Raw genomic sequence first — 12560 nt, forward strand, 5'->3', positions numbered from 1 at the left:
AGACTTGAGCTAATGATTTCTTCTTTATATGAATCCTCTAATGCTATGCATATGTGATAGCATTCGCATTGCAGAAGTCACATAAAATAAATATTTATAGATGTGATTCTCTTCAGATTAATTTATTCTCACTTTCAGATGATGCACTTCTTTTCCTATTTATCTTAAGCAAAAGCTGATTGATTGACCTGTATTTTTGCTAGAAGAAAATAGTTGTATAGTGCTTCATAAAGATGGAGAGGTGGCAATGTTTCAGAGTGGACAAGAGTTAAAAGAACCATTGACGAAGATTTAGACATACAAGGGTCAGAAAGAGCTGGCTCTGGCTCTACATGTACCAAGAGACAAAGGTAGCATAGCTAAAAAATATCACTCACTGCTAATCCTTTGTTGATTGACATTTATAAAATCTTGAGTGGAATAACTTGCACAAACTGCCACATCAATTAAATATTTTAGTTATATAAACGATGTTCATGTGCCACAAAATGGGCAAATGTCAAGACCACTTAAAGTATGGGATTGTTGATCTTAATCTTGTTAATTTAGGCTATGTTTTAATTAGAAGAAGTTTATTTTAATGTATAAGATATTGCGAGTTTCTCAAATCTTTGACATGCATGCAAGGATGATATGATTGAAGCATTACATTTTAATCTCCAACTTTGTTCTTACAAGAAAAAAAAAATTAATCTCAAGTATGGGCTGCGAGAATCCCTTTTCAATGTAATAAGTCATGTCACAAATATCAAGAGACTGTTCTGCCAGAAACTTAAACATTCTTAGGTGATCTTAAAATCTTCGGCCTCCTTGTCCGATGGTTCCCAATTTCCCAACTCTTTGACCCATTAATTTCAACCCACTAGCCAAGAAGTAAACAACCAATGCGTTACACTGCCTCTGATGCAACGCTTCTTAAAATCAAAAGCCCTTTTAAGTGGGCAATTCAACGATCTGAATCATTCTAACCTTCAACCGGAATGCAATAATGATAGTGATGGAAAAGTGTAAATGATGTTGAGTTTATGATCATCTATCAACAATTTTCTCAAAAAATATTATCATCTATCAATAATGTATTGAAAATGTATATATTATGTTGAATTTATGATCATATTTATACAATTTTCTAATGGATTTTCGATCATGATCGTAGAATTATAAGAACTAACAATTTCAACTTGATCCCAATCGGATATGGTTGGCCCATCTCCACAATGCTGCCTGTCAATAAGCATGGATGTAGCGGCGTGCAAAAAACCAGCGAACTATGAATCTAATTCAAACATGTCATTTCAGTTCGGTCTATACCGATTTTTTTATTTTAAATTCACTTTGGTTTTGGATTGAGAAAATTTTGAGCCGAAAAAATTTGGTTGGGCTCCGGTTTGAGTTTTCGAAAAACCAATCCAAACCAACGCGATCCAACCTATCCCCTCTCTCTCTCTCTCTCTCTATATATATATATATATATATTGAAACCGGCTCAAACCTAACCTAACTTGATCTGATTAATGTATATGTACATATAGAAATTCCATTTTTTTTAAATTATTTATATATGTATTATATATATATATATAATAGAATATCAACCCAATAAATGGAATCGAATCAAATTGAACTTTTGGATCAGTTTCAAGTGGTTTTCATAGATGATCCATTCAGTTTCATGTTTAGCTCCAAACTAATCTGATCCGATCCGTACACATCGCTGCAAGCATGTGCCCAAATTTATATAAATAAGCATGGGACAAACCAACTCCTTGCTACTGTAATGATCTCTTTTTAAATATTATCCTTGTGAACTTAAATTATTATAGCTTCCATGTCATTTGTTCATCTAGATATATACGCACTAGATTGAATCGTTCGCTAGTTGCTACTTGTGTTAACTTCAAACTTTCCTCCAGAAGGCCGTCCCCATCGGTTGGACTGAAAATATGCACCAATATGTGTCTTGTTATAGCTTGCACGACTTGGAATGAATCGCATAGTCAGAGACTATTTTCTTCGACAATGACAGTTGATTGCGATTAATATCTTTGGCCCATGCCATTGAAACAAAGTATCCTGCCCGCATCCGAAACCTATGTAAAAAGATTAAAACAAGGTCTGAAGGGCCTATGGCCGTTTGCTACCCGAATTGGAGGAAGCTTAATTATGGGTTTAATATATTGTTTTTAGGTGCTTAAGCAGCTGCACTCTTTTCTCCTTTTGAGAAATACAATAACAAGTTTACCTCGCCACCTAAGCGTAGATTGATCATTCAAAGCTTGTCACGTAGCCGGCCCAAAAGGCACGTGGAGAGTCCTCTGTATTTCAAACTTTATTTGCAACTGGCAAAACTTGCTAACTACTCCTTACAAATGTGATACCCAAACAAATCTTGTGACTGAGAAATGTGAACGTGATTCATGGGCGAGAAATGTAGTTTATTGCCTTTATCAACCAAAAGTCGTTCCTCCACTGCCCAATATCAGCTTGTGAGTGCTTGACATCAAGATCACCGCTGATTAAACGCATTGGCCACTAGAACATCGCCGCAGAGGCGTGCAATGATCCCATCCGATCTTTTCGATCTTGATAGCAGACAATCCGAGATCTTCAACGGCCCCACCAACTCGGTATATGTAGCCATCACTATCCATGTGGTTGTGGTGGATAGGCAGAGTGCTTACGGTATAGTGACAGACTTATAGATTTCTATTCTTGTAATTAGAAATGACTAGATGAAATTTTACGTCTAGCTGCTTTGATCTCGCAGCTTGATAAATAAAGATATATTTTTTATGCACTTGTATGTCTAGGCATTCGTCATCTAAGTTCTACACGAGTCGGAAAATACGCTTGAAGCGAGTCCAACATCAAGCACATGTTGCATATCTAGTGAACTTTATACTTTTTAAGTGACACAATTTTTTCCTGAAATGCACATGCATTGTGTAATGCTATTTTGATCAATCTATTTTATAGATGAAAAAGTTATTTTGGTAATGTTGCGACCCTTCCAACTATGTTAAAAATGAAAAAAGAGCTAGATAATTCTATGCATCCTTCTTGATATAAAAATCAGACGGCGATGGTAGAACTCAGTGTCAGTTGTCCTTGCATGATTCGCTGCTTCGGCAACAGGAGACTATGTGGAGGCAGAAATCAAGAATTCAGTGGATCAAGGAGGGGGGACGTAGACTGAGGAGCATTTTGCCGAGACTCGTTAGCCCAGAACAAGGAGCATTTGTGGGGGCATGTAGCATCTCTGATAATATCCTTATTATCCAGGAGTTTATGCATGACTCCTAGAAAGCCCCAAGTTGGAGGAGTCTTATGGGGATCAAGCTGGACATAGAGAGGGCCTATGATAGGTTGTGCTAGGATTTCGTGCTGAGATCGCTGTTGAGTTTTGGTTTTCGGGAGGATTGGATTGGCTGGGTGATGGGTTATATTAGGTATCCTTCCTTCTCCATATTGGTGAACGGCATGCCTACACATTTCTTTGAATCCTCCGTTGGACTGCGGCAAAGTTGTCCACTATCTCTGCTGCTCTTCATATTATGTTCGAATCCACTTTCCAGAGCCCTTCGACATGCAGCAGAGACCCAGATTTTGGAGGCGTACAGACGAGTGTCAGCATCTATTCAGATATCTCATCTTCTGTTCACTGATGATTGTATGCTCTTAGTGCGGGCCATGAGGTAGGCAGCTAGGGATGCACGGAGGATTCTGGAGGACTATTGCGCAGCTTCCAGACAGCAAGGTGAATTTGGCCAAGTCTGCGATTACTTTCATCCCGAAGACCAAGGTGCAAGTGAAGGCGTCCAGCGGGGAGATCTTGGGTGTGGGTGAGCAAGAGGGCGCTCTGCAGTATTTGGGAGTTCCCATTACAGAGCATCGTCTTTGTGGTAGGGATTGTGCGGAAGTCAAGATAAGCATCAGACATAGGCTCAAGGGGTGGCAGATGGAGGCACTCTCGATGATTGGCAGGGTTATTTTGGTGCGGTCGGTCCTCAGTTCGATCCCAGTCTACCTACTATCGAATACCATTATGCCGGTGGCATTACTAAGGTCCCTGGATCAGCTGCTCAGGAACTTTATCTGGGGTAGACGAGAGGGCAGAGGGGGCATCCACTTGTTGGCATAGGAGGCGGTCTATCAGCCGACTAAGCAGAGCGGATTGGGGGTTCAGTCTTTGACGGCGAGGCTAGAGGTGTTGGCGGTGAGACATATGGCCAGGTACATTTTAAAACTGGATAGTTTGTGGAGTGCCTTACTGGGAGCCAAATATGGAGCCCATAGGATGGCAGCGGATTTTCAGGCAGGGCGCCAGTGCTCCTTCATCTGGAGGGAGATCTGCTTACATGCTCCTAGGGTACTTGCAGCGATCAGATGGGCAGTTGGTGATAGGCGGTTGGTGATGGGCAGTCCATAGATGTACTAGGGGACAGCTGGATGAATGAGCAGCCGCTCGGCCGCATGCCAACCTTGATGGACTCTACCAGGTTGGAGGGGAGCCGAGTCCAGGATTTGATGGTTGCAGGGGAGAGGAGATGGAATGAGGTATTGATCAGGGAGACCTTTGGGGAGCAATTGGCTGAGAGGATCCTGGCTATTCAGCTACCTTCGGGGGCAACGTCAAATAGATTGGTGTGGGCGGCCACTAGTAGGTCCAAGGTGTGTGCCGAGACATTCAAGGGATGTTAGGAGGAGGTACTGATCAGCAATTGGAGGGCAGATGGATTTGGATATTGCGGGTTCATCCTCGGGTGGCCTTGTTCCTTTGAAAGATAGCTTGGGGATGGATGCCTTCCTACCAGGAGCGTGCTAGCTAGAAGGGGCATCAGGATTTTTCCATGTTGTGCTAGGTGTTCCGACATTGAGAAGACCATCAGCCACGTCCTACTAGAGTGCTTGCGGGCAGTACAGATATAGAGAAGGGCCTCCTTTCCCTTATCTCAGGCTGTCCGATCCATCGATGAGCTTCTACGCCAGATCAGGAAGACCATGCGGAACTCGAGAAGGATTGAGTGGGGGATCACTGGCGCCTACTTAGCATATCATATATAGTTGGACAGAAACGCCTAGGTCTTTGAGGACGAGCGGGCGCCCTTGAGAAATGTGATGGAGAGAGTTCTTCTTCAGACAGCCGAGATCACCAGGGCTATCACAACAACCTCAACTGGGATGGACAAATACATCTGGGACTCTCTTTCTGCTATCACAGCACCCAGGATTGTTCTTGTTTTGTGGGAGCCTTCACCCTCTAGCTGTCTTAAGGTGAATTTCGACAGAAATGTGTCCGGTGTTAGGGACAATACAGGTGTGGATTTTATGATCAAGAGTCATGACTCGAGCCTGATTGCTGCGGGGGGCCAAAGCATTGCTGGATTGACAGCCATTGGAGTGGAGTTCAGTGCAGCATGGGAAGGTATTACCTATGCGAGATTAGTGCTAAGGGCAGAGCGCATCCTACTTGAGGGGGATTTAGCCATAGTGATCAATTGGATCCGGATGGGGAGCCAAGGGGATGATAACCTTCTATTGAGTGACATCTGGAGGATAGCAGGCGATTGTAGGGCCTTTTAGGCCATACATGGATACCATGAGGCGAACAGAGCTGCGGACTGGGTCGCCTCCTTTGTTGCTCAGCATTCCGACGAGGTCCTCTAGACATACCAGGGGGTCTCTTCTCCATTGCTTTGTTATTTCTTGTCTCTTGATTCTATTGGATGTACTCATGCTAGAGTAGTGTAAGAAGCCGTTGTACCAAAAAAAAACAAAATAAACTCATAGTTACCGATCCTAGGAGAGTTGGTTTGTTTTTTATGGGTTGAGTAATTTTCTGACACTTAGTATTATTTAGATTCTTTAGTTCTGTATATATATCTAAGATCTATCTAATACATAGCCGATATGGGAGTGAATATACGTCTGCACAGATTCTCACAATACTCATCAAGAGTTATATTTTTTAGTTCTAAGAGCAGCCTTTTCGCCGGCCGGCATGCCATGTGATTCAGCATGATATAAGAGACTTCTTAGTGTAAAAGGCCAATGCTCTTGTGATATTCTTTGGTACCAAGTAAGACCCCAATAAAAAAAAAATCAACTGACCAATATGAAATGCTTGGTGGAATCTAGGGAACATGGTCATGCTTGATGAAAACGTGCATATCCTTCCCCTAACTTTAGCCTAGAACGATCCAGTAGTCAACGAGAGGCCTCTCTAATACATCATCTCCACTACTAAACGGCAATGGTTGATTGAAAAGATTAAGTCAAAAGCCGGTTGCACTGACCCATGGAAGAGAGATGTGGTAGAGGTCCAACAAACGTTCCCACGAAGACGCAAGTCCAAATTTCCTTTAGCTTGGAATTCAATTGAAGAGGTACATCACGACCGTTCATGTATTACACTATATCTTATTATTATTATTAGGTAATAAGGAAAGACAAATTTCCTCTGGCAATTCGTTAAATCTTTTACCATTGATTTGAGGATGGATGGTGGTGGACGCAAACTCCTAAACTAGATAACGAACTGGGGTAAAATTTTATTCCCAAAATGACCAAACTACCCTTCCTCCCGCCCTATTTCCTCCCCGTGCTCTCCTTCCTCTCCGTCCATTCCTCTCCAACAGCAGGGAGCGCGGGAGGGAGCGAGGAAGGGCGGCGGCGATGGATACGTTCTTCGCCGGTGAGATCGCGACGGAGCTGGTGAAGGAGCTGGTGAAGGTGATCCGGCGGACGGTGCTGTGCCGGCCGACGGCGGAGCAGCTGAAGCGCAACGTGGATGCCCTCCTCCCCATCATCCAGGAGATCCGCCACTCGGGTGTGGAGCTCCCGCAGGCCCGGCAGTCCCAGCTCTCCGACCTCGCCGAGCACCTCCACCTTGCCCTCGAACTCGCCCGCAAGGCCGCCGCCTCCTCACGCTGGAATGTCTACCGCTCCATGCAGCTGGCCCACCGCATGGAGAAGCTCGACCGCTGGATCGCCCGCTGGCTCGAGCGCCAGATGCCCGCCCACGTCCTCGCCGACGTCCACCACCTCCGCGTCGAGTCCGCCGTACGTCTCGACCGCATCGAGCGCCACCTCCAGAACGGCGCTCCCGCCACCGCCGCCGCCGCCGCGGCGATGACGATGATGAAGCCGGCGGCGGTGGGGGTGGCGCAGATGATGGAAGGGCTGGAGCTCGGGGGAGGGGGAGGCGAGGCGGCGGCGCCGGTCGGGGCGGCGGTGAGGGTCGGGAAGGAGAGGGTGAAGGAGATGCTCATGGCGACGGGAGGCAGTGCGGAGGTGGTGGGGATTTGTGGGATCGGGGGGAGTGGGAAAACCACGCTAGCTAAGGAGATCTGTAGAGATCCCCGGATTCAAAGTATGGGTTTGGATTCCTTTCTTCCCCTGTTTTTAATTCTTCTTCAATTTGGTTCCTGGGTTATTTATACTCCCCCGTCCCCAACTCCTCTTCTATGTCTCTCCCCAAGTTGCGAAAATTGCGATATTTAGTGGTTTATGTTGGTATTTTTCTTTGGAAGTTTAGAGTTTTACGGGTGCCGAGGTTTTTGTTCTTATATTTTGTTCCAAATTTCGACCCACTTAAGAAAGAAAACTATCTCTGAAATTTTAGCATCAGAAAGCTTTTTCCTCTTTGCCGTTGTGATCAATAAAAGCGTCAGTGCTTGCTTAAATAGATGTAGTTCTTCATTTTATATTTATTAATTTATGTTGATCGTGGAATCTGGGACTTTCTCTCCCAGCTTATGTGAAGTTCTCAAATCAGTCATTTCCTTGTGGAGCAAGATCAGTTCTTTGTTCCCCTTTGAATCACAAACTTTATAAATAACTATTATTATGTTTATCTTTCTGAGCAATTGAAGTCTTGTGGATAGTTTTACCTTTCAGAACCAGCAGACTAAGACAAGTTTCACTGAGTTCCTTGCTTTGGTAATTGGTTTTATGATATCAAATTCACTGATGTCACTTTCTGTAACTTGTTGTTAGAGATAGAATTGATCTAAAGAGTTCCTCTTTATTGTGGTTCCTTTTCTTCAGATTACTTCAGTGATAGGATTTTCTTCGAGACGGTTTCACAATCGCCAAATTTGGAGAGCTTGAAATTGAAGCTTTGGGAACAGATTAGTGGTAATATGGTTATTGGCGCTTATACCCAGATCCCGCAGTGGCAGATGGCTTTGGGGGCAAGAGACAAGGGGCCAACTCTCATAGTGCTGGATGATGTGTGGTCTCTATCTCAGCTTGAGCAGCTTATTTTCAGATTACCTGGATGCAAGACGCTCGTTGTGTCAAGGTTCAAATTCCCTACACTGATCAACAACACTTATGAATTGGAATTGCTGGGAGAAGCAGAGGCTTTGTCCCTTTTTTGCCAAGCAGCTTTTGAGCAGCAATCTATTCCGCCTACTGCTGATAAGAAGTTGGTGAAGCAGGTAAACTTAATTGTTTTCTGGCCTTAATTTCATGTTTGTCAAACAAGTAAAAAGAAACTGCATTAGAAAGGGGAAATAGAGGAACTGGATTGAGCTTTGCTGTAGTGACTAAGTTAGAAGATCACTTACCTGCAGAAGGAGAAGCATTTTGTGTCGAACATGCACCCTTCAACTCGTTTTTTTTTGTTCTTTTTCCATTTATAAAGACCTTTGTGCTACAGAGCGTATATAATAATAAGATGGTATGAATATTTTTTTTGTTAATCTTTGTCACATGTCGAATTCTTGATAATTTTTTGAGCTTTCCTGCTTGCCTTTTAATTCAAACATAGAGCATGGTTTTTAATAGCTACTATTGTTGACCATTCGCATATACAGCTTTAAAGAATTAGTTGTGAAGTTCTACAAATTTTTCTTACTGATTTTTCAGTGCCAGATCTCAGGTGTCTTTCTGTCGTTTTATACCAGACTGTCTTATCTATTTTGAAGACTGATGTGATTTCAACTGTAGGTTGTAGCAGAATGCAAAGGGCTTCCTCTGGCTCTGAAGGTGATTGGTGCTTCTTTACGAAGTCAGCCTCCAAAAATTTGGGCAAGTGCCAAAAATAGGTTATCACGAGGAGAGACCATATCCGACTCCCATGAGAACAAATTGCTTGAACGGATGGCAGCAAGCATTGAATGTCTGTCGGGCAAAGTTAGGGAGTGTTTTTTAGATCTAGGCTCCTTTCCTGAAGACAAAAAGATCCCTCTGGATGTGCTCATCAACATGTGGATGGAGATACATGATCTTGATGAAGAAGATGCTTTTGCCATACTAGTGGAGCTTTCAAATAAAAACCTTCTAACTCTGGTGAAAGATGCGCAGTATGTATTTTTGAAATCCCTTCCATTAACAGTATGGATTAATTTTTTATCATCTTAGTTGTTGCTCAAGACTAATGATCTTAGTTACTGATCATGCTTTAAGTAAAATAGACTCACCTTCTATCATTATGAATTCTCCAGGAACAGAGCTGGAGATATTTATAGCAGTTATAGTGAGCTTTCTGTTACTCAACATGATGTATTGAGGGACCTGGCTCTCCACATGAGCAATCGTGAGTCCTTGAACTGTAGAAAGAGGTTGATTATGCCTAGGAGAGAAGAAGGACTTCCAAGGGACTGGGAGAGAAACAAAGATCAACAGTTTGAGGCACAGATTGTTTCAATTCATACAGGTAACAGCTTCAACATTTAAATGACTGGTTTCTTTCTTTCCAAATGCCCATGTACTTTTGTATCTTATTGACATGGTACTTTAGACACGTCACTCATTTTCGGATCAGATGAGATGCCGGATCACAGGCCTTTAACTTGATATTGAAACCTTAATCATCTAATATTGAATAATGTGCAGAGGACAACTACTAAAGAGCCCTACTGTCCTGGTTCTTTATTAGGCCATCAATCCTTGAATATGGATTGAGGTCCTGTCAAAGGAATTCATTATATCTGACTTGCTCTATTATTGATTTGTTCAGAAGTACTTTTAATTAGAATATCATTTCACTAGAGGCATGTATGCCTACAATTCCTGCTTTTTCAATCATAAATCTATTTGAAACTTTTGCTTCTGGAGTGAGATGACTCAATGAACTTGTCCATATTACAGGTGAAATGAGAGAAACTGACTGGTTCCAGATGTACTTTCCTAAGGCTGAGGTTCTCATTCTGAATTTCTCCTCAGGCATGTATTTTTTGCCTCCATTTATGGACACTATGCCAAAGCTCAAGTCCCTGGTGTTGATCAACTATAGCAACTCGAGCACAGTACTGCAAAATTTATCTAGCTTCACTGCTCTAAATAACTTGAGGAGCCTCTGGGTTGAGAAGATAGTCGTCCCACCTCTACCAAGAACAACAGTCCCCTTGAAGAACCTGCGCAAAGTATTTCTTGTCCAGTGTGAACTCAACAACAGCCTTAAAGGATCAAAAGTAGACCTCTGGATGACATTCCCTCGCCTTTCTAGTCTCACGATAGATCACTGCATTGATCTAAACGAGTTGCCTTCCAGCATCTGTGAAGTCAGTTCTCTGGAGAGTATTAGCATTTCCAACTGTCATGATTTGTCTGAGTTACCACATGAATTTGGCAAGTTAGGTTCTCTACAGATCCTGCGGATATATGCTTGCCCAGCTTTAAAGAGGCTTCCTCAATCTATCTGTCAGTTGAAGAGATTAAAATATCTTGATATCTCTCAGTCCCTGAACCTCAGAGACCTCCCGGAAGAACTTGGAAACCTCAAAAACTTGGAGAAAATTGACATGAGAGAATGTTCTCTGAGGAATATCCCTAGGTCGTTATCGTCATTGAAGTCTTTGGGACATGTGATATGTGATGAAGAGATGGCTTTGCTATGGAAGGAAGCAGAAAGGCATATACCTGATCTTCGGATTCAGATAGCAGAACAATGTTATAATCTGGACTGGCTTGTAGAGTAATGATCCTCCCAAAGCCCTTTTGGATGGCTTCCCCAATGCTATGTACATATAATTTGTATCATATGTGTTTTAGATGAATGGTTATTAAAACAAAAAGAATCTAGTGACATGGGCTAGTAGCTTTGACAATATGCCATGCCATGGCTTTTGACCCCGTAAAAATTACTCGGGTAATCCTAGTGTTTTTCTTCCATAAAGATCAGGCAGGTGGACTATCAGTTGTGGATAAATGATGCAATAAGCTTCTCCCAGTTTAGGATAAAACCTTCCATTAGTACTACCACTTGAGCAGTTACACAAATCTTAAGGGATCCGAGTAACCTGTTAGTGATGAGTACCTAAATAAGATTATAAAGAGCTATCTGTACAGGTATCAACCATTATCCATTCACAGTGAGATTCCTCATGCAGGGAGGGCGGACAACCACTGCACCGGATGCCTTTGAGTGGAAAGTTCTTGGGAAGAGCCGTAATAACCTGCATTAACCTATAATATTTTTCTTTATCAACAAGATTCTGTATTGGTTAGTATTTTTTTTTTTGTTAGTATGATTTTGTTAGAATGATTTTAGGGATCATATAACAACTTATATTAGTTAGTATTATTTTCTTTTATTAGTATGATTCTATATCAGTTTATATTATTTTTTTTGTATAGAGTCCATACACAAGTATATATAATTCCTAAGATATACCGAACGTACTAGAACAGAGAAATAAAATTACTTCTCTCTCTTTTTTTCTCTTTTTTTTTCTTCTGCAAATATTTTAATATGGTATCAGAGCCACCAATCACCTAATCTATTCTCGTCATCTCTTCCGCCTTTGCTATGGTCATCGTTGCCATATCTAAAAGCTTTGAAGACTCATATTGCGGATTTATCGATCTCTATTTTCTAGTGAATCAACATCCGAAGATACTCTATTTTCTGGTGGATTCGCAAATCCTTTATTTCTCTACAAATCCTCTATTTACTAGTGAATTAATATTCAAAGATCTAATATTTCCTAGTAGATCTACATATCCTCTATTTTCAGTAGATTAGCATCTGAATATCTATTATTTTCTAATGGATTCGTAGCTCCTCTCCATCACTTTTCTCCTTAACTTCGATCTTCAATCGTCTCTCCTCTCCGTCGCTCGGCCTCTTTTTCTCCATCTCTAGTTTTATTTGCTGCCTTCGGCTCCTTCACCATCAAGTGGAGGTCTCTTGCTGCTATTCAATGATGCATTCGTCTACAAGGATCGTCAACCTTTGTTTGTCTTCTCTCTAAACTCTATCCTCGCTGCAACTGTTATGTTCTATTTATTTTTTATTGTCACATCAACAGACAAGTCAATTAATCGCATCGACAGAGATGTTAGCTAGTCACATTTGTCAAACACATTAATAGACACACTAGTTTACTATGTTAGTCAGTCATATCAATTGACGTATTATTCTGTTACATTAGTTAGCCACGCCGGCATTGTGAAACACATCAGTTTATTGCGTTTGCTTTATGATCTGTCACATCAGTTTTTAAACTACTCTATTAGCTTCTGTTTTGCTCTATCAAATTATGTATTATCACATCCACTTGACACATCAGCCTATCATATTGGCTTCTAAATTGCTATGTCAACTTCTA

The 12560-nt window shown here is 41.9% G+C and overlaps 1 protein-coding gene across 1 annotated transcript; it reads left to right on the top strand.

Annotated features, from left to right (window-relative positions):
• The first annotated feature begins 6618 nt into the window (after nucleotides 1–6618).
• On the top strand, nucleotides 6619–11057 carry LOC103709150 (putative disease resistance protein At5g47280). Its single transcript, XM_008794374.4, has 5 exons — nucleotides 6619–7372; nucleotides 8050–8444; nucleotides 8956–9311; nucleotides 9453–9664; nucleotides 10099–11057. The coding sequence occupies exons 1-5, from the start codon at nucleotides 6676–6678 to the stop codon at nucleotides 10926–10928; spliced, it is 2490 nt and encodes an 829-aa protein (XP_008792596.2). The 5' UTR covers nucleotides 6619–6675; the 3' UTR covers nucleotides 10929–11057.
• Nucleotides 11058–12560: the final 1503 nt, after the last annotated feature.

The sequence above is a fragment of the Phoenix dactylifera genome, chromosome 16 (genome assembly GCF_009389715.1).
Source record: "Phoenix dactylifera cultivar Barhee BC4 chromosome 16, palm_55x_up_171113_PBpolish2nd_filt_p, whole genome shotgun sequence".
NCBI classification, from domain to species: domain Eukaryota; kingdom Viridiplantae; phylum Streptophyta; class Magnoliopsida; order Arecales; family Arecaceae; genus Phoenix; species Phoenix dactylifera.

Coding starts and splice junctions, on each gene's coding strand:
- LOC103709150 (XM_008794374.4), top strand. CDS start 6,676: ATGGATACGTTCTTCGCCGGTGAGATCGCGACGGAGCTGGTGAAGGAG. Junction 8,445..8,955: donor ATAAGAAGTTGGTGAAGCAG/GTAAACTTAATT, acceptor TTTCAACTGTAG/GTTGTAGCAGAATGCAAAGG. Junction 9,312..9,452: donor ACTCTGGTGAAAGATGCGCA/GTATGTATTTTT, acceptor TGAATTCTCCAG/GAACAGAGCTGGAGATATTT.